The sequence below is a fragment of the Diabrotica undecimpunctata genome, chromosome 1 (assembly GCF_040954645.1).
Source record: "Diabrotica undecimpunctata isolate CICGRU chromosome 1, icDiaUnde3, whole genome shotgun sequence".
Lineage (NCBI taxonomy): Eukaryota > Metazoa > Arthropoda > Insecta > Coleoptera > Chrysomelidae > Diabrotica > Diabrotica undecimpunctata.
This window is the reverse complement of record NC_092803.1, coordinates 95,396,854-95,420,582: the sequence shown is the minus strand read 5'-3', so window position 1 is coordinate 95,420,582 and position 23,729 is coordinate 95,396,854. Positions and strand designations below refer to the sequence as shown.

General features: G+C 29.5%; 2 protein-coding genes across 3 annotated transcripts; one reads left to right on the top strand and one right to left on the bottom strand.

Moving 5' to 3' along the window:
- Positions 1 to 14,779: 14,779 nt before the first annotated feature.
- Positions 14,780 to 17,177, top strand: LOC140439715 (uncharacterized). Of its 2 annotated transcripts, XM_072529823.1 has the most exons (4): positions 14,780 to 15,087; positions 15,146 to 15,581; positions 15,735 to 16,092; positions 16,245 to 17,177. In XM_072529823.1, exons 2-4 carry the CDS (start codon positions 15,359 to 15,361, stop codon positions 17,023 to 17,025), a joined length of 1,362 nt encoding a protein of 453 aa, XP_072385924.1. In that variant the 5' UTR covers positions 14,780 to 15,087; positions 15,146 to 15,358; the 3' UTR covers positions 17,026 to 17,177. The 2 variants fall into 2 exon arrangements, with proteins under 2 accessions (XP_072385924.1, XP_072385917.1); XM_072529816.1 differs by having other exon boundaries at positions 14,780 to 15,581.
- Positions 17,178 to 18,066: 889 nt separating this feature from the next.
- On the bottom strand, positions 18,067 to 23,274 carry LOC140433888 (uncharacterized). Its single transcript, XM_072521862.1, has one exon. The coding sequence runs from the start codon at positions 23,272 to 23,274 to the stop codon at positions 18,067 to 18,069; it is 5,208 nt and encodes a 1,735-aa protein (XP_072377963.1).
- Positions 23,275 to 23,729: the final 455 nt, after the last annotated feature.

Genomic DNA, 23,729 nt, shown 5'->3' with positions numbered 1-23,729 from the left:
ATTTTTGGCCAAAGCATTTATATAAATTAAATTAATAGATTCAATAATTTTATCTTCATCTAAAGAAATAAATTCAGAAGGTTTTTCATAATAGCAATGGCCTAACTTGTAATTCAGAAAGTTTACTGCACAAAATTTTGATTATTAGAATTGTCAGATTGTATCTGACCACTTGGATCTGATGTCCTATGTCTTTCCCTACTATGACTTCTACTCACATTTTCTTGCCTTGTACTACTTCGTTCCCTGTCTTCGCAGCTTCTATTCCTTCGAACACAATTTACCTGTCTGTTATAGTTAGGTCGCTCTGTATTTCTTCTATTGTTAAAATCTTGTCTATTATTATTAGTACTGTTATTAAAATGTTATCTATTATAATTAGTATTATTATTAAAATTTTGTCTATTATAACTAGTATTGTTATTAAAGTTCTGTCTATTTTGATTACTGTTATTATTATTAAAATTTTGTAAACTATCACCATACCTAGTATTATTGTTATATGATTGTCTATATTGTTGATTATCATTTTTATTATATTGAAAGTTATTATTGTTTTTTTTTGTTGTTATTATTATTACTTGTCATATTGCCTCTTTGTATTCTTTGAATGAAATTAAAAAAACTATCAATTGTTTGAATATTTTGTACAGTTACTGTTTGCACAATATCAGCATCAAAATGTCTAGATACATTTAAGACTGTTTCATCCTCTCTAAGTGGTGGTTCTAAATATTTTGCAACTGTTATCAGTTTCAATGCATAATCTACCATATTTGATTTTAAATTGTGATTATACTTTCCAAAATATAGAATTTCTCTAAACTTGGCTTGCTCTAGTTCACCCCAATAATAATTTAAAAATTTATTTTCAAATGTTTGAAAATTATCTAAATCATTTTCAATACTAGCAAACCAAGTTGCTGCATTGTCATTTAATGTCACTCTAATATAATCTTTAATATCATTAATATTATTCACAAATCTTAATTTATGTTTTAAACTATTTATGTATACTCTAGGATGCAAATTTTTTATATTACCAGAGAATTTAATCCCAGTCTCATTTGTTAAATTTAAGTAGGGTCTCCCTATGTCTCTCATTTGTGAAATATCATCTATTCTCTGTTCCACATTTCTTATTTGATTACTATTTATTTGGATATTTTGTTGTATATCGTCTAATTTTTCTTCTGTGTTTCTCCTGTCTTCGTTAATTTTTACTTCTAAGTTAAATTTCTGCAACTCTATTTTCTGTTCTATATCTATCTTATTATCTTGAATAATCCTCTTTACTTCTGTCCTCTCATTTTTTATCCTTTTCTTGTAGTCATGCTGTATATTTTTTATTTCATTTGCTACTTTCTTCTCTGCAGCTTCAAGTTTTTTATCCGTTTGTTTTTCCATTTGTTTTACAATTTTATTATTATTATCTTCTATTTTCTTTTCTAATTTTCTATAATTCTCTTCCAATTTTTGTTCCATTTTTTTCATGTCTTCTTTGACTTCTTTTGAATTCTCTTCAATTTTTTTCGTATTCTCTTCCATTTTCTGTTCCATTTTATTCATGTCTTCTTTGATTTCTTTTGAATTCTCTTCCATTGTCTTGTTCATCTGCATCATTAATGACATCAAAGCTGCTATATTGACATTTTCCTCTCTTTCTGGATTCATTTCTGCAGTATCTTGTGGAACTTGAACTAAACTCTCCTCTTGTATAGGTTGTGTTTCTACTTCCACATCTTCTTCATTTTTTTTGCTTCTTGTACCTTTCTTTCCTTGAGACATTTTGAGACTTTACTTGTTAAAAATAAAATCTATAATTTTTTTTTTTTTTAATGAAAATTAATTTAATTATATGAGAGCACTTATCTTTCCAAACTAATTCTTTTAAATAGAGAGCCCCACGTTGGGCGCCAAATTGTTATGATGTATTGTTTGTTTGAATGATGAGCAATGAGTATTTTTAATAATATAGGGTTTTTATCGCGGTTCTCAAAGAATTAGTTTGTAAGTACTTTTTTAAATTATCTTTATTATAACTATTATGAAACACACATATATATCTAACCTAGCCAATGTAAATTTAAAATAAACTATCTTTAAATTGATACTCTTATAAAACTAATTAAATTCTATAGACAATGTAAAATTTAAACAAACTATCTTCAAAATTGAAATTGTTATGACATTAACTAAATTATATTAACAAATTTTTGTACCTTTCTTTCACTGAATGCCTAAATGAACTGTTTTCCACTATATAGATTCTAATCACCACTGAATGTCTTCGTACTTCGGTTATCCTTGTTTTTGTGAAATTACTTTTTCCAATTATCAGCTTCTACCAATTTAAGATATATTTTTCTTCACCAGCATTTATAAACCACCAAGCAAACCAGCAAAACAGCATTTATATTTATTCTTCTTTTCAATATACCAATATCCAATTATTATAAGTTGAGTTATACTAATCTCCAATCATAATATAATTTTAATTCCTTCCAATATCCATCCAATAATTCTTCTAATATACTTTTTTAATCTTCAATAATTATTTGTGTATAATTATAAATGTGCATTAAAATATATGCATAATTTTTAATCTTCATTTAACTCACTATATTAAACAATTGGACTATTTGTAACTGAATGAACTGGACCTACTTTCTTACTAAAACTTTTCTGACTGCACTATCTTGAAAATTCTGAACAATTGACTTCACTAACTTAATGAGTCTATCTTCTACTAACTTTCATAATAAAACTGGCCATCTTGAATCCAAATCACGGGTATTTATATCTTTTCGGATGTTCCAGAACCATCTGGTAAGGAATCATGTTCTATTTAGTTTTATTTCTTCTATATGGATGTTCTCGAAAAAAATATCTGTTCGATCCACCGACATAATGATTATTCCAGAATGTTCCAACATAAACAAAGATCAAATTCTGCATTCTGGAGAATTCGTTAATGTTCTATTGATAATTTTGTTGACATTTAGGCTTTTCAGATCAGAATAAACATTTAAATCATTAAATATATATAAATTAAACATTTTAAACTAACATTATTATTATAACCCCACTTTATATTCCTAAAAATTCTTAATTTCTGTCAATCACTTACTGTATAGTTGGTTGCCTATGCACATGGCTCACTTAAATATATTTACAACATTAAAATACAACTTTTTACAATTATTATATGCTAATTTCTTAAAAATGCCCTCACATAAATAATTTTTATTAAATTCTCTAGTATATAACTTATTAAAATAACCAAATACCTAATATTATCTAATGTGTAACTTATAAATTAATTTTTTAAATAATATCATTTCAATATATATATATATATATATATATATATATATATATATATATATATATATATATATATATATACATATACATATATATACATCCCACTATCGTTTTAAGCTCTTTTCACGTTGCAGTAATTTAGCATCACCAAGAAATGCTATCATTTTCTATTTATAAGTCGTGTATGTTCGTTTAGTGCACCTTTGTAGGCTTGGCACCGTTGTCGGTTTTTCAATAATCCGATTTTTTTATAAATTAAATTTTTTACAAAAATTTTAATAACTTAAAGTTAACTATTTCACATATTTTACAAGTCCGGAGTAGTCAATAAGTTGAGTCACTACCTCGAAATAACAGTTTTTGAAATTTTAGGTTCCTTTGGGAGTTGTAGCAGTATATTTTATTGGATTTCACGACTGGACCAAAACAAGTAAACATTACTGGTATAGGTATCCCTTCAGAATATTAGTGAACTCATATCCATGAGTTTCTTTCTCATGGATATATTATGGTCACCAAATAGCCAGTTGGGATCATATCACAAAATTATATACAATGGAGAATCATGATAATGATTACAAAATGTGCAATAAACTCACTGAAGCGCATGTAAAAAATTAAAAAAAAATGAAAGTTTCATTCGCAGCACAAATATTCAGTGGAAGAGTTGCTGCAGCAATGAAGATGTTAGCAACACACAGTAAGTATATACTACTAGTAAAAGCAAGTCACTTAACGAAAAAATTAGGTATTAAAAGATAATTTACAATAAAATATATCCTTAAATGTTACATTTCGAGTAACATATAGTCTGAATTATTTTTAAAAGATTATTTGAATAGCTCCCTGTGTAAGCGTCAATTTTAAAATTTTTCAGGAAGCAAACAATAATCGTATTTAACAATTGTTTTTGAAAATATCAATTTTCTTTTTTTTTGTTTTGCACATTTTATGCATTTTCAATATTGTATTAAAAAGAAAATATTTTTAGAACACTATAGGTTAGTGCATTAGAATTATTTTTTTATTATAAGACCACTGGTTAATAAATGGTGTTTGCAACATTCTTTTTATAAACATTAATAAAACATTCATTCTTGTTATACTCTGTAAAAACGTGTTAATTTTGTACTTGTCTATTTTAGGTTCTGATATGCCAAAGGAAGCTCTTCACACTGCAGAGTTTATTTTATTTATGGACAAAGTTTTTGACAGTGTGAATGGAGCAAAAGTGTTACCGGAAGGGGGAAAAGGACTAAGAGTAGCCGTTACTAATAGATCGGAACATGAACATTTTTGGACAGAAGCAATAAAAGTATTTGAAACATTCAAATTTATAAATAGTAATCGTCAACCTCCTTCTGTAAAGAACTGGATTCACACTATCAAAGCTCTAAAATATTTGTGGAACAAATTGAATAAAGATAGATTTAAATTTTTAGCAATAAGAAATTTAAATCAAGATCCTCTAGAGAACTTCTTTGGATCCATTAGGTCTCATGGTATTAGGAATATCAATCCATCTTGCTATTCTTTTGTAAATTCTTTTAAATCATTGATAATAAATAATTATGAAGCATCACATTCAACTTCAGCATTCAACTTCATTGTCAAATTTAAAAGCTTTTTTAACAAAAACTCATGAACCAGTTAGTGATGCTAAAAATATAATAATTCTAAATCAAATAAACAATTTTCCAAATTTAAATGACATTGAAAAAGGTAAATTAACATATATATCTGGATATGTAGCAAAAAAATTATTAAAAAAAATCAAAAGATGTAAAATATGCAGGGCAGACCTAGTTGGAAAAAAAGAAGATCTGAGTACATATAGCAGAATCTAGATTTATTGATGCAAGAGCATATTGCTGCAATCCATTGTTATATCCAAACTCTTCATATAATCAGTTAGTCATTAAATCAATACAGATTTTAATGGTAATAATACCTCAGATTTGTACAATTAAAGCTATTAAATTTAATTTAGTATATCAATTAACAACTCAATTGGAATTTTGTTATGTCTTTAATTGTACGAATCCCAATATGTTGCAATTGTTTGCTGAATTTTTATGTTCTTTTCATATTTTTAGTTGATGTGCAAATATTAACAAAATATTAAAAGGAAAGACAGCAAAAAGAACATATGCAGACAGTATAAATCAATTGGCGCAAAAAAAATATTTAAAGTTGATTTCATGTAATCGAATGAACTATCTTATATTAAAGTCGTCCCAGGAACGCAACTTACCAATATTGGCAATATCATTTTAAAAGTCTTCTACTCTAAAATGTATAATATGGGTCTGAATTGTCAATATGATTGAGTCAGATAAAATTAAATTATTAGAAGAATTTTTTTCACTAAGTAACAAAAACAAAATTTGTATTTTGAGAACGATTTCCGAAGTGGAAATTGAAACGTCAATAAACTTATTTTTAACTTTATTGTGGCTTATTTCCCAACAAAATATTAAATAGTATTTCAAGTCTTACAAGATTAATTTTTCTATGATAAAATAACAGTGGTTTATTTGTGAGCCTAGATATATGAACTCCCTTACTCCTTCGAAAGTATATTTTCCAACCATTAGATCTTCAGGTTTTTGACGTGACAACGTCTTAAATTAGGTTGTGGCTCGGAGTCACTCATGAAAAAGTGTAACGCCCGCTCACGTCTGTTACGATGAGTCACCGAACGAGAGAGAGGACCGCCGGACCGGCGAATGCCTTGCGTCTCTCTCCCACTCAAACATGATCGGTCCGCTGGTGCGATGCTATTTCTCCTATCATCGTCCTATCCTCAACAAAATCACTCAAATAGGAATTAGTTAAGTTTAAGTTTACATGTACAATGTTTTAGTAAACAAAATATATTTCTATAGTTAAAATTTGTGCAATTCTTATTTTCATTCAATTCCTTGTTCCTATTGTGCAATTTAATAATATTCATATCAATAAATATTCTACCGAGGAAAAGACATTGTCACGTAAAATCTTCGCCCGTAAAACCGACTTTACAGGCAACCGATTTTTTTCTACTTGATTATTATTTGTGACCTTCATATACTCTTCATGTATATCATATATCTATTAGTGTTAACATGTAGTCTCTTTCGTTCTGCTGCTGCTTCCAATGCTGTGAACGATTGAACCAGGTCCACCCTTCTTCTTGTTATGATATCAAGGTCGTCTGCATATGCTAGTATTTGTACACTCCCATTAATAATCGTCACTCTTGTTGTTATTCCAGATTCTCTAATAGCTTTCACTAAGAACAATCTTGAATACATGGCATGATAGGCTATCTCTCTGTCAAAGACCTATTTATGTCTGGAAAGTTCTTGATATTCCGTTCTGCACTCTAACCTTACACTCAACTGTTGAGAGGGTTGCTTTCACCAACCTCACTAAGTGTATTGGGATATTAAATTCTACCATGGCTTTGTATAGTGCGTTTCTGTCTACATTTTCCTAGGCACATCTAAAATATACATACAAATGATAAGTATCAATTCCATAATCATATGTTTTTTCTAAAGCTTGTCTTAAAAGGAATATTTGATGGATATTTTCCTGAAACCCACACTAATATTTTCCTATTATGCTTTCACAATATCGCGACAGTCGATTGTAAAGAACGTAGGTCACATTTAGCAGGGTAATGCATCTCTAGTTATCACAAACTGTTTAGTTCCCTTTCTTGTGTATAGGTACAATTATACCTATGTTCCAGTATTCAGGTAGTTTCACCTGCCTCCATATCAGTTTTACTAGTCTACGTATACTATAGGTCAGATTTTTTGTGCCATGTTTTAAAAGTTAAGATGGTATGCCATCTAATCCAGGAGCTTTGTTTTCTTTCAGTTTTTGTATTGCTTTGATGACTTTTTCCTCTGTTAGGATATTATCTTTCTCTCTTTCATCTTCCATTTCTTCTAGCTGTATTTCTGCTTCTTGCAACCTCATCTCACTAATTTGCTTTAAAAGTTGTAAATAAATGGGATGTTAAATAAATAAAAATCATGAGCTATGTAAATTCATGATATGTTATTCAGTTATAGAATTTTATTATTAAATGATCAAAGTATATTATACCAATGTAATAAATATATTTTATATCTATTTTATCAGAAACAGCAAATTAATACACATATATTTAGAAAAAAAAAATTGTATAATTTTTTTATATGTCCTTTTCCTTATATTTTCCTCTATTTGCTTTTTCATGAGTTTTGTAGGAGAGACACAAAACCTTTTTTAGGGTCACCTCCTGTTTTTATATGTAAGTTTTGACTTGTTTTGTAGTAAATTCTATGACTTTACTACAAAACAAGTCAAAAAAATATCATATGAAAACAGGAGGTGACTCTAAATAAAGTTTTTCGTCTCCCTACAAAACTTGTGAAAAAGCAGATAGGTATTGTCACATCACTCACAATATGTGAGATTATTCCATTGGAAAATAATAAAATATTTTGAATTTCCCATTAAATTTTAATTAGTACCGAAATGACCCACCAGAGGCGCTAAAGGGATAAAGTTAATACTTGCCCATTTGAACAAATTTTCACCTATACATACAGTACACTATATGTACAGTAACTTTTAAATTTTTAGAAATTTTAACACTACTTAATATCTTTAGACCAATGTCATATGAGTCACTACATTCTTGAATGTTTAAAAAATAAAAATATACACTGTCATTCGTCACTTTTTAATTCCACTCATTTAAAGTAATCTTCATGCTGCATTTGTTAATAAAGTTATCAAACGAGTCTATTAAATCTTGTTTGAGAAAGTCTTTTTCCAGTTGTTCCAATTTGTGGTTCTCTTTATCAAAGTGATGTTGTCTTTCACATGGATCACTTCTGTCTATAGGTTTAGGAATAGACATATATGCCGGAAGATTGGGGAAAATCCTATGAATAGCATTTAATTCCAATTTTAGTTTTTCAGACACATCACTCTTTGTCTTTCCATGTATGATGAAGTACTATATCTTCAGAATGAAAATGCTTAGCACACAGAACAGAAGATTTTGTTGGGGTATAATTGTCTTCTTTGATAGCTTTTAATCACTTATTACATAATTGTTTATCTATTCGGAAAGAACATGAGCTTACAGGGCCTTCCAACTTCAGAAGCTTGTGTAATTAGTTTTGCATCCAGGTACACAACAATGTCTTGACATCTGTAACTGAAAAGAACAATATATTTAAGCTTTTGTGGCATTTCAACTATTACGATATTAACCGGAGAATAAACCCACAGTTGTCGCAAAAACTGTGATTTCATTGCCCAAAGAGTTAATATAACAAAAGAATTAAAAATTACCTAATAAATACTGAGAATAATGAAATTCCACACCTAACCTAACAACGTTTATACTTACATTTGAGTTTATTTCAACCTGTAGTACAATATCAATAATTAGTCGAATAAACGACTAACTTAAGTAACTGACTAGACACATAAAAGCACTTAATATTAATTAAAAAAATAGAATATACAAATAGTTATGGATTCATTTGTAAACAACTATTTACATTCAAAACAGGACTACCTTTAGATGTTGCCAAATTTCTACTTCATGGCTTGTTTGTAACTTAAGGTGGCTGTGACCACGGTTCCTAGACTTACTACGGTTGCCTCTTCCGACTGGGGTGGGGATGCTTGAGTTACGTCACCAGAGTACACAAGGGGCCTTATTCTTGAATCGAGAGAAAATTTTACTCCCCACTAAGCTAACTCGCTTTTCTACTCCATCATAATTTCTCTCGAGTTTAAAAAGCTGTATTCTTGAATACGGGGAGTAGAAAGGAAAAGGAATGAGAGAAACTATGAACAGTGTTGCCGGGTTTTCGATGAAAATTTTAACCAATCACAAAAGTTAATTATTGACAAAAGACAAGATACTGTCAACCATCAACCTGATCACTATTCAGGGGGGTTCAACTTCAATCCGTAAAATGTAATCATTGAATTACTTACAGAACACACCACCAAGCGCTATTTTCGATAGATTCTGTAGATCACAAAACATTATTAATGTTTTGTGCTAAAATAACTGCATAGCACACTACCACCTAGCATTGAAACTTCCGTGTTAAGGAATAAAACAATGATTGGCGCATCACCTAGTGATCGGGCGCATAACTATATATACATGGCGCTAAATTCAAAAGTTTAGTAATATTACCTAGGATTGTGAACTCATTTTAAAGTAAAGGAAAATCGATATAATCCTAAAATAACAAGAAAAATCCTTATCCTATACGATAATAAATATTTTTTGTATACTTTTTGGGTTTTCTTGTTATGTTGGGACTATATTTATTTTCCATTACATTAAAATGCCAAAGTGGTTAAAAAAATTACAGAATAAAATATAGAATAAAATCTTTATTTATAAAAATGTTACAAGAAATGTTATATGTGTTACAAGAAATATTAATAATACAAGCCATGTGTAGTATAATTTAGTTTTCTTAATGTTGTGACAAGAACGGGTCAGTATTTAAATAATTGTTTTGTCATTCTTATCAAGTTTTATGTGAATAAAAGCCTAATTCTGCAAAAGACATTTTACTACAATTTTATTCGCATAAATTTACAATGGGGAAATTTACTTTAGACCAGATAAACTAGAGGCTGGTCCAAACTGTCAAACTTCCACCAAAGAATTCAAACATTAGTAAGTATATAACATTCAAGAATTTTTTAGAAAGCAATGAATCTAAAGATAAATCCCTAGAAGGTAAAGATAAGTACATGCTTTTAAAAAATTAATCTACGATTACATAAGCGAAGCAATCAATCTGGAAAACCAATTGCTTTTTTCACACATATCCTCACAGATTCTGAATAAAAACATTATGCAATTGAAAAAAAAGCAAATGAGTTGAAGTATTTAAAAAAATGCAGACATTATCTGGTAGAAAAGCAATTCTAACCAATTACAGATTAAATCACTATTTGGTTTATATAGAATGACGGTATATATCAAATCTAACAAGGAGAACTAGCTTTACTTCACAAGAATTTATTAATTATCTACACTCTAAAGGAATATATTCAAGTAGAACAACACCATATAATCATGAAGAAAATGGTTAAGTCGAAAAATACAATGAGTTATATGGAAATTGGTGAATCTAGCATAGAAAACCAAAAATTTAGAATTCACTTAATGGAAAACTGCTTTACCATGTGCTCTGCACTATATAAGAAGTTTACTGTTGAATTGTTATATTATTGAATGAAGATAATGATGAAGGTCCAAATAACACACTAGAGAATTCCACTACTAAATAAATACCAGATGAGACAGAAAATTTACCTGTTCAAAAACCTGATGATAATGATGAACCAAGATTGGAAAATTCAGATTTTCATTCTAGCTGTAAATCAGCTGGAGCTAAAAATAAACCAAAATAGTTGCAATATTTTGTTCAAAAATAGGGACGGGTGAATGTAGTATAATTTAGTGTTCTAAATGTTGTGACAGGAACTTGTCAGTATTTAAATATTTTTTTTGTAATTCTAATGTCAAATTAAAGCCTAATAAGCAACAGACAGCCATCAGACATTCTGAGTTTTTTGTAGTACTTTCATCCTAATGCAATAACACACACTATCAGTGGTCAGTGAAAACTCTTACAGTTTTCATAGCTTAATTCTTACAATATTACTAGTAATATTGGATTAGCGAACCGAGTTTATCAAAGAATATGCGTCTACAGTACAAGGTTAGTAGATATTTAAGTAGGTTGTCTCGTAACTATAGACCAATCAAATGCTCGCTTTTTAAAGGCGGGAATACGTCACCCATACGACACTTTTAAAATTGCCATAAGCTTCAATGCTAATATAAGGTTCAAAAACTTAGGTTTTGCAATATATTTTGGGATTTTCTTGGGTATAGGGATGTTAAGTGGTTCTTATATTAGTAATTATATCAATTTTTTTTTTCTAAAATCAATAGTCTGATGACAAAAAATAGTGATAATATTGTGTGTTTTAAATGGAGATAACAGTTTATTTCGCACAAAAACCCAAATAAACAGTAGAAAAAGTTCAAAAGCAAAAATACTAAATATGTAGGAACTTACTTATTATGTTTTTCCTGGAATTTGCAGCATTTTTATCATATCTAGTGGAAGGCAAAAAAAAACAATAGGTAATATTAATAATTTATTATTAGATTAAAATACAAAAAATGATTAGTCCTTCAAGCACAAATCTTCAAGCTATATATACTTATCTCATCTAAAAAATATATCATTATTATAAGGTAAAAAACTACATATATAGTACATCGACTAATAATTTTCCAACATAAACATGTCTTATTCTGGTATCAAAGAGACCGCCTTTCAAATCAAGGTTGTCAGACATATTTCCTAAAATTCCTAAGGTTATATTTAAAAAATATTCTCTATTCGTTATTATTCAATTGCTAGTCAACGAACGACACTCTTAAAAAATAATATGAACTTATTCTCAAAAATATATATATAAATTAATTAACTAGGTACTAATATTTACATGGACTCTTCACTAATGAATTAAAGCAACCGTGAACTTTGTATATATTACTTATATTCTAAGTAATTTTCGAATATTGGCAACATTGTAGTCTGGAGAGAATTTGAACGTTCGACGTTGCCCTGTTGGTGAATTTAGCGGTAATACTTTTATAGATATAATGATCGACTTTTAAGAAATCAGACAACTTTTAAGAATCCAAGTTCTCAAAAACGGTTTCAAGAATTGTATTATTTTTTTCCAAATTTCATTGATTTTATACCTTACCTGGAAACATGAAAAATTGCAGATATATTAATAATGGTATTAAGGTTATATTCACTAATTTTAAACTCATGCATTATGGCAACAGCGCGAAGCGCAAAGCCATAAATTCTAATGAACACCTGTTGTCTGGCTATGCGATACCCTAAAATATTTCCTATTGCAGAGGCGGAGGCTTATAAGGTATAGGTAATATAAGTTATAAGTAATATTATATTTTTCTAGGATGGCATTTTTTAAGATGCATCAACTTCTGTGTTATCAATAAATAATGACAATTATGTTAATGACAGCTCTGAATTAAAAAATAAAGATTTGCACGTACAATCCCAAAGAATAGTTTTAAATATGTATGAGTGTTTGAAAAAAGAAAATATTGGGATGGCTGATAATGCAATTGTTTCGAGAATTCATGTATTAAAAAAATCGGGTATAAGACGATATATACAATTATTAAATTAGGCACAGTTACAGATCATTCCTTAAAACGAAAGCGACCAAATAAAAAATTGGGTAGGATTGACACTGCTGCAAAAGACGTTATTCAGCGAACAGTTTACAATTTTACAGGCACACTGACGATTCTTTTCAGTCCTTCTAATTAATTTCTTTACAGCTATCGCGATGCATCTTGAACACTAGTATTCATTATTATACAGTGTGTCGCATTTAAGATGAAGACAACTCTATATATCAGCTACTAAAATACATACAGATTTGACATTTTGCACAGTCATACATGTTGTTAGTGCACATTTTTTTAAGATAGTCATCTGAAATTTAAATTTTAAACGCGGCTTACTGCGAATCCACAAACAGGGTAAATTTTCGATATTTTGCTTCGCGTTAGAGAAATCGGAAAAACTTATTTGGAAAAGTTGTTCCACTTATTGTAAACGCACATACCAAATTTCATGACAAAATTCGCAATTTTAGTTTTTCAGTATTATTTGTAATCTCGATCCTAAATCTACAATTGGCTGTCTAAAGATGCATCTCGGGACAGCCAACTGTCCGTTTTAGAATCCTGACTACAATTGAAGAGCTTATTTCCAAAGTGTCTTACATCCATATAATGAAATCCATGAAATTACAGATTTTCATACAAATTTAACATACAAATTATACAATTTTACAATTTTCATATGCACTTTTAAATGGTAAATAAGAAGTTGTTTTGGTACATATAACTTTATTCTAGACTTGAAGAAATCTATAAAGTTTAAAAAAAGAAAATTTAAAAAATCGAAATTTTGGATTTAAGACACTGGAAATAAGCTCTTCAATTAATGAAAAAAGTAAAAGTGCGAATTTTGACATAAAACTTTGTTATGTGGGGTTAAAATAATATTTGGAACATCTTTTCCAAATAACTTTTTCAGATATCTCTAACTCGAAGCAAAATATTGAAGATTCACCCTGTTTGTGCATTAACAGTAGGCCGTGTTTAAAAATTAAATTTCAGTTGACTATCTTAATTGCTGGATAGACAATGTTTTAAAATTTTCTGACAGAATGAGCCATTATTTACAGATAATTGTAAAAAAATATTATGGTTTATGTAAAAACTAAATAATAAGTCCAATATTCTTATAAATCACTAAAATTAACAAGCTTTAATTTGAAAGAATTAATTTGTTATTTATTCGGTGTTGTGAGCCCGCTCCCATTTGAAAAAAAAAACTGATTCTGTCCTTTGAAGAGTCCTATTCAAAAATGCCCCGTTTAAACAAATCGAAGGTTGAAGGGTGCCGGACATTTTTGCCGGAAACAATTCAAATTCAAAAGATCACCTTTTTCTGCTACGGAAAATATTGCTCCGATTTCTCACCAAAATCAATGTTGATACTTTAGTTTAGATACTCTTGAATCTCAAAAATACTCATTTACATATTTTTCAAGCCTCGAAAATGCATATTAGGTATCGCATTTTTCGGATTTTAAATCGCTTATATCTCCAAAACTATTAACTTTTGAGAAAAATGACATAGATCTTATTTAGAGTCACCCAAAAACCTAAAAAATATTTTTTGGAGCACAAAAGGTGATATTTTGAATTTGTTTAAAAAATTGTTTAAACAATTTCTGCCCAAAAATTGAGAAATTTTCCTGAATATAATTATGTAAAAATTAATAAAAATTATATGATTTTTCTTGAAATATGCGTTTGATAACTGATCCCTTTTCTTAATTTCCACGCCAATGGTCGGCATCGACATCAAAGAACCTCAAAAGCCGACGCTTGGCAAATTGACAATGGAAAAAGTATACTTGTTATGACAAACCTTGATATCACGGCTACGAAAACACACTTCACAAGTGTTTATGTACACAATTAACTAAATAATAAGTCTCTATAAATAATATTGTCCTTATACCTATACTTAAAAATAAAAACTAAACAATAACTAAACAAATAAACGAACTAATGATACTATAGAATAGAGACAACAAACGTGAACTTAAATTCAGACGTGCAGACAACAGGAGCGCCTAAAAGGAGGACTTCGCAGATCGTGCCGTGACGTCACCAATCAGTTTCTAAACTTTATGTGATGTCACCACCCACCACGTGATTTTTGGTATATACGAGTATTCTTTGGTATAATAACGTATAACCTAAGAAATTATTTTTTGACGGTCAATTCGTTGGTATTTTAATTGTAGAATTTATAGATTTCTTTCTTCAAAAAGAAAAGAAAATGGGAGTGTTTTGTCTTGAGTGTAATAAGGTGTTTCAGACCCAATCAAGTCTTAATCGGCACAATAGAAACTTGCATAAAAAGTATGCAAATTATATAGAATATGAAAGTTCTAAAAGATATTGCTGCAAGGAATGTAACATGTTTTTCAATTTTAATAAAGACTTACGTGCTCATTTAATGGAGAAACACAACCGTGTTACAGAATTAGTCAATCTTCAGTTTAAAGACTTTTCAGGTAGGTATAAATTTGTTACTCTTTGCATTTTCATAATAAAGTTTATTTGTATTTTTAGAATTTACTACTTGGATGGTACAGGAACAGGAAAAATATGGAATTAAGTATTACAAAGCCAATGGATTAATGCGTTCAGGACAATTAGAAAAACATTATTATGAATGTTTGTCTTTCTCATACTGTACTAATACAGGTCTACCAAGCACACCTCAATCTAAGGAGTTACGAAAAACACATAATTCTTGCACAAGTCAAATAAAAATGGTCAGAAATGTTGACACAAGTATCTACTGTATCATACTTTAAAACTCATTATGGCCATGATGCGAAATCAGTACAGTTACAATCTTTTGAAAAAAATGAAGCTCAAAAGAAATATACTTGTTTACAGTGCAGATTATTTTTTAATGGTAATAGGGATTTACGATTCTATTTGCACAAAAACCATGGGCAACCTACCCAGTTGGTAAAATTGCAATTCAAAAACTTTTTAGGTAAGTATAGGAAACTTACACATTATTATTTATGTAAGTATGCAGGTTGATATCAAAAATTTAGATCTTATAGGTAGTTTTATGTATAACTTATTACTGTAAGATATAAGTAGTATAACTGACATGTAATCAACTTTTATGTTGTTTTTGTAGATTTTACTGTGTGGATGGCACAGGAAGAGAAACAAAATAATGTTCAGTACTGCAAAGTCACAGGAGTAAAGCGTCACAAAGAACAGGAAACATCTTATTATGAATGTATTCGATCCTCAAAAAATTATTCTGCAAAAAAAGATAGAGAAAGAGCTTTAAAATCTCAAGGATCCTTCAAAATGGTTAATTCATGTACTAGTCAAATAATAGTATCTAAAAATATTCAAACTGATTGTTGTGTAATAAAATATTTTAAAACACATTATGGACATGAGGATGACATAGAGCACTTACATATACCAAAATCAGATAAAGAAAATATTGCTTCAAAGCTTATTTTGGGGGTTTCTTCAAAAATGTAAGAAAAATATTTGCATATACACAAATTTAACTAAAAACAAAAATGTTACCACTAAACCACTTTTTAAATGTTAATCATGAATATTTACTACAGTTTACAACTTTAAACTAGCGTGTATGATTCTCCTAATATATATTTTACTTTTTTAGTGTACTTCAGAATGTTCGGGATAGCATAGGAGGTGAATTAAAAAGAGTTGATTTACTTACAAGAAAAGATATCACGAACATTAAACACTCTTATGGCATTGATTTGAAAGATGGATGTAGGCACAAAGATGACGCAACCAGTGTTCATTTGTGGGTGACTGAATGCTTACAGACTGATTCATGTCCAATATTATTTTACAAACAACAGGGCATACTAATGGATAATCATCCTGAATTTAACAATAATGATTTTTGTCTTTTCATGAATGTTGTGCAAAAGGAAATATTAATAAAGTTTGGCAAATCCGTTATCGCCATTGATGGAACTCATGGGCTCAACTCCTATGACTTTGAACTTACGACAGTATTAGTGAAAGATGAATTTGGAAATGGATTTCCGACTGCTTTCTTATTTTCAAATAGAAAAGATACTTTTATTTACCAACTTTTGTTTTCTAAAATACATGAGCATGTTGGTACTATACAGTCGAACGTTTTCATGTCAGACATAACTAACACTTTTTACAATGCCTGGTCAAATGTAATGGGTTCTGTTTCTAATAGGCTGTTATGTTCCTGGCAAATAGATAGGGCATGGCAAGTAAATCTTAATAAAATATCTGATTCTGAAAAAAAATCCTATGTATACAAGATGTTGAAAGAGCTGCAATATATGTTAGATTCAGATAGATTTTTAGAGAGTATTAATAGCTTTTTGGGTAAAATTCTAAATGATGCAGATACATACAATTTTGGTAAATATTTCCAGCAGGACTACTGAAATAACATCCAACAATGGGCCTATTGTTATAGGAAGGGTTGTGGAATTAATACCAATATGGGCATTGAAAATTTTCATAAAGTTTTAAAATACTTTTATTTAGATAAGAAAAAAATGAAAAGATTGGATAAGAGTATCCACCAGTTGTTGTTTTTAAGGGATAAAACTGTCGAAAAGATTATAAAGCTTAAAAAGGTAAGCCGGTTGAAAGCTCTATAAAATCTAGACATCGAACTGCATTAGCTTGCTCTTTTACAATGTTACAAGATAACAGTGCCTATATATTAAAAGACGAAAACAATGAATACCTCGTTGAAAGACAAAGAACTGTTAGTTGCTGCTCCATTAAATGTAATTTTTGCAATATATGTATACATTCATATAGCTGTACCTGTATAGATTTTTTAATAAAAAATACCATATGTAAACACATTCATTATGTAGCAATGCAAGATACTGTAGATCACATTCAACCTGAAGACTGTTCATTTTCTAAAAATCAAACCGTGTCAGGTGATGTTGAACAGCTTTTTTCTCATATCTCTAACACATCAAATAACAAAGAAGGTCTTAAAGAAAATGTCATTACAAATTTAGATAATATTTTACAAAATGTAATTTCGAAGGATTTATCTCTTGACCACTTGAAATCTGTTAATCATCATCTGAAAACTGCCTTAGCAGTTACTAACATTTCAATGCCCTCTAATATTAACTTTATGAGCAGTCCCGCCACAAGCCAAGAGCCTTCAAATAAAAATATCACAAAACAGAAATCATTTACTTCTACAAAAAGAAGAAAACTAAAATCTGTAAATTTAAGTAAGAGTACACCAAAAGAGAAAACTCTTGTTAAGGAGACGTTAAATAGTGAACTAGTAGTATCTAACAATGTTGATAATGATCATCAATACTGTTGTGTTTTTTTGTATTCCATAGGGTACTGGATTGGCTGATGAATAAAGATTTAGTTTTTTGTGTTTATTTATTTCTCAAACATGGATAATGGGTACACAGATTATATAGGTTATATATGTCATGTCAACTTCTTCTTCTTTTTTTTTTTAAATTCAGTTGTACCAACTGCTGAGTACAAAACTGGTTACAAACATTAAAACATAAAAATCCTAACATAGCCCCCCTTTGAAGGGAACCTTCAAAATATATAATGTAAATTTCACGATTATTGTCTTTACTAATTTTCACTTGAAGAATCAGCTGCAAAACTCGTCCTAGTTGCCATTTTTGTGGTGGTAAGTGGTCATTACGGATTAATACCAGACTTCCAACTGAAAGTTTTGACTGTGGAGACTTCCATTTATATAGTTGGTGGAGCTGGCTGATGTATTCTTTTGAAAATCGATTCCAAAACTGTTGTTGCAAACGTTGAACAGCTTGGAGTCTTGTGATTCTATTTTCTGCTACTTCCAGTAAGTCTAAGGAAGGAAGAGAAGTAATAGGATGGCCCAAAAGGAAGTGGGAAGGAGTCAGAGGCTCGTAATCATTTGGGTCATCTGAAATTGCATAGAGCGGTCTTGAATTTAGAATGCCTTCAATTTGAATTATGAGTGTTAAAAACTCTTCATAGGTTAAAATAGAATTTAATAGAGTTCTTTTAAGATGATGTTTCATTGATTTAACTGCGGCTTCCCATAAGCCACCAAAGTTAGGACTATAAGGAGGAGAAAAATGCCAACTTATATTATTGCTAGTTGCATAATCTATTAATGTAATATGATTATTTTGAATAAACTTGTACAATTCATTGAGTTCATTACATGCACCTTGAAAGGTTTTACCATTATCAGAATAAATGTGGTTGGGTATTCCCCGACGTGAAACAAATCTTCGCAGACATGCTATAAAGCATTCTGTTGTCATATCTGAAATGAGCTCAAGGTGAATAGCTTTAGTTACAAAACATACAAACACACAAATGTAACCTTTTGTTGTTTTTGCACCTCTTCCCTTTCTGTCTTTTATATTATATGGACCTGCATAATCTATTCCAGTGACTTGAAATGGAAAAGATGGTGAAATTCTATTATTAGGTAAGCTACCCATAGGGGCAATGGATGCAACTGGCTTGTGTCTAAAACACTGAATACAATTCTTGACAATTTTTTTTGCAAGAATTTTCCCCCCAATAGGCCAATATTTTTGTCTGACTGTTGCCAATAGTAATTGCGGCCCTGGATGTAATAAATAGTTATGTTTATGAATAAAAATTAGTTTAGTAAATGGATGATTTGAAGATATAAGGATAGGATGTTTAATATTTGTTTGTAAATTAGTATATTTTAATCGTCCCCCTACACGAAGAATACCTTGCTCATCCAAAAAGGGACATAGAGAAGATAATTTATGGTTATGGGGTAATGGTTTATGAGACAGAAGAATTAGTGTGTCATTAAATGAATCCTTTTGAGCTAGTTTGATTAATGTTAGCAGTGCTTGATCAACTTCAATTGCTTGTAACGGACCCAAGTATTGATTGTTTTTATTTTTTGAATTATGAATAAATCTTTTACAATATGCAATTGTTCTGACTAACTTTAAATAACTAGAAAACTTTGTAAATATTTCTAACGAATTGACAGAAATGTTTGAAAGAATTGTTGTAGGAATCCTTTTTAATTCTGGTAATTTTGACTTAGATATATTAAATGAATATTGAGGCCATTGACTGTTTGGTTCACATAAAAACTCTGGCCCTGTCCACCACATATGGTGGTATTTTAATTTGTTTGGTAGTATGCCTCTGGAGGCAACATCAGCAGGATTTGTTTTTGTATTAATATAACTCCAATTTGAGATAGAGGTTAAATTTTGAATTTTTGCAACTCTATTACCCACAAAAATTTCTAGAGAGTTTGGATCTGTTTTTAACCAACAGAGCACTACTTGTGAATCAGACCAATAATAAACTTGTATATCATTACTAAGATTGAATAGTGATGTTTTTACTTGAATAGATAATTGTGCAAGTAATAAGGCTGCACATAATTCCAATCTTGGAATTGTTAATAACTTAAGTGGTGCTACCTTGGTTTTTGAGCATAATAATTGTACATGAAATTCTCCTTGCGAATTTGAGCTGCGTGCAAAAATACATGCAGCATATGCATCACGAGATGCATCACAAAAACCATGGATCTCTATCAATTTATACTCATTTTTTATAACATATCTAGGAATGGATAATTGATTTAATTCTGACAATTCAGTTCTAAACTGTTGCCATTGTAAAGATAGATCATCTGGAATGGGTTCATCCCATGCCATGTTTAATGACCATAATTTTTGTATCATTATTTTTCCTAGAATTATACAAGGGCTGATTAAACCTAATGGATCATAAATTTGTGCTATATCTGAGAGTACTTGTCTTTTTGTAAGTGAACTTGTTAATGGATAAATATTTTTATTAATTGAATATTTTAAAATATCTAATTGACTGTACCAGTAAATACCTAATGTTTTTGAAGCATCATTTTGTCCTAATTTTAATATGGCTAATGAATCATCATTACTGGAAATGGTTTGAAGAACATTTGGATTGTTAGAAGTCCACTTTCTTAGAGGAAATCCAGCAGAGTTTAGAATGAATGAGACTTCTTGACATGTTTGAATTAATTCAGAAATACTATTAGAACCAGTGAGTAGATCATCTACATAAAAGTCTTTTAGAATTGTTTGTGATGCTAATGGAAATGAATTTATATGTTCTTGAGCTAATGTTTGTAAACATTTTATTGCTAAATATGGAGCTGAAGTTGTTCCATAAGTCACTGTATTTAGCTCATAAACTGAAAGGTCTTGTTCTGGATTATCTCTCCAAACAATTCTTTGTAATGACTTATGGTCATTGTGAATTAAAATTTGTCTATACATTTTTGTAATGTCTGCAGAAACTACATATCTAAACATTCTAAATCTTAGTAAAATACTGATGATATCATTTTGGACTTTTGGACCAATGTATTGTAAATCGTTTAATGAGTAGCCTGTAGAAGAAGCACAGCTACCATCAAAAACTACACGTAGTTTTGTTGTAATACTTTCTTCTTTGAGAACACCATGATGTGGTAAATAATAGTATGTTTTATTAGGATTATCTTGTGACATATCTATCATAGTCATATGATTTAAGGAAATATATTCTTTAATAAATTGTGAATATTGAATTTGAAAATTGTTGTTTTGATTAAATCTTTTTTCTAGATTTACAAATCTGGTACAGGCTGTATTGAATGAATCCCCTAATACATCAGGAGATAGTTTTAATGATAACTTTACTACAAAACGACCCTCTTCATTTCTAGTAGTATTTCTGTGAAAATGATTTTCACATTCTGATTCATCTTTTGGCAAAACTGAATTTACAGGTACTTCTTCTAGTTCCCAAAATCTTTTTAATTGAGCATCTTCTGAATAAATTGTGTTTGCAAAATTGCATCTGGATAATGAAGTTGATACAGGACTTTTTCCTGAAACAACCCAGCCTAGTTTAGTATTTTGTAAAATAGGTAACCCGTTACCAAGATATATTTTTCCTTCTGTTAGAAGGTCCCAAAAAAGATCTGCACCTATAAGCATATCAATCTCTCCAGGTTCAAAAAATTGTTCATCTGATAATTGAATATTTTTAGGGATAATTAAAGATGGGTGGATTAGTTTTTGTGCAGGTATTTCACTGCATATGTTGGAAATCACATAACATGAAATTGTTGTTTGATAATTATCAACTCTAGACAAAATAGTCAAATTGCATTTTTTTGATAGATGTGAAGTTACTTGATTAATTCCAACTATAGATAGTTTTGAATCTATTAAAGGTATGTCAATTTTATTGCAAAACCCTTGTGTGATTAAATTGTTTTGTGAACCACTGTCTAATAGAGCTCGACAGTAATGTTGGTTGCCTACCGTATCTTTCACATAAAAGCCTACAGTGGATAATAGAATTTGTGTATTTGAATGTTGGGGTTGTATGAATAAATTGGTAGATATTGGGTTATTGGATTGTTCATGAATTAATGAATTATGTTTTACATTGCAAATTTTGCAAGGCCCTAAATAGCATGATTCAACCTTATGTCCTGTCCTCAGACAGTTTACACACAACTGTAGTTGTGAAATTGATTCTTTTCTTTGATTGATATTTAGTTTTAAGAAATCAGAGCAACTGTATATTGTATGGTTATTCTTTTTACAAAAGTTACATTTTTTGTAATGATTATTTGAATTATTGTTGGAAATTGCTAAATTAAAATGTGAATGATTTTTTGTTTTGTTTGGTTTTATATTAGAACTAGAATTAATGTTTACATTTGTAGTGTTGTGTATGATTTCCAATATGTCTGCTTTTGATTTAAGAAATTCTAAGAATTCCTCCATGTTAGGAAGTTCACCACTAAATTTTTTCTCTTTCCACTCTCGAAAAGTATTTTTGTCTAATTTTGATGAAACTAAATGTATAATTAGAAAATCCCACAACTGGTCTTTACTAATACCTATGTTTTGTAAAGATACAAGATTTTTTGATACATTGTCTAATAGTCTACGAAAACTAGTTGAGGATTCTTTAGAACAATGCTCTATGTTAAGAATTGAATTTAAATGACTATCTACTAAAAAATACTTTTTGTCAAACCTGTCTAATAATGTGTTCCAAGCTTCTTGATATAAATTATCAGTGAATGGAATTTGATCAATTAAACTTTTTGCATAACCTTCTAGTGATGCTCTCAATAAAGAAAATTTTTGAGAATCTGTCAATGATGCATTCTCATGTATTGTTGAAAGGTAATTACTTTTAAACTCCAGCCAACTGTCATAATCACCTTTAAACATTTGAAGTTTAATTTTAGGTAAAATAATATTTTGTAATGGATCTTTATTATAACTATTACAACTTAATGAATTGTTACTAGTTGGATTTGCAGACATACTTTCTATGTATGTCTTAAGAAAACTTAGAGTATCATAATAGCGCTTTTTAAATTGTTCTCTCTCCTTATAGTTCTCCTCAAGCTGTTGTTCAGGACAATTTACCTCTATTTCTAATTGAATGATTTCAAAGTCTTTATTTATTAACTCTAATTCATTAATTCTAATTGTAGCATCAGCTAATGAAGGTTTCCTATCTGGTTCTGATATTTTTATAACATCTATAAACTTTTCTACCAAAGTTAACCGCTTTTTAGCTGAACCCCTAGTTCTAATACATTTTGCTAAATCAGACATGATTATTGATTAAAGCCTCTAAATTATGAATAATAGGTTGGATAATAAGTAAGGTAAAATAGGAAATAGAATGAATGACTTACGATTACCCTCCTGTGTGTGTAGTGTATGTAGAAGACTTCAGTTCTTGTGGATATTTTTTGAAAATAGCTGTTTTTGGATGTATCCGGCTCGAAGGACCAACAATGTTGTGTTTTTTTGTATTCCATAGGGTACTGGATTGGCTGATGAATAAAGATTTAGTTTTTTGTGTTTATTTATTTCTCAAACATGGATAATGGGTACACAGATTATATAGGTTATATATGTCATGTCAACTTCTTCTTCTTTTTTTTTAAATTCAGTTGTACCAACTGCTGAGTACAAAACTGGTTACAAACATTAAAACATAAAAATCCTAACAAATACATTTAATAATTATTTAACTTAAGTAACTACACATGTACTTTTTAATA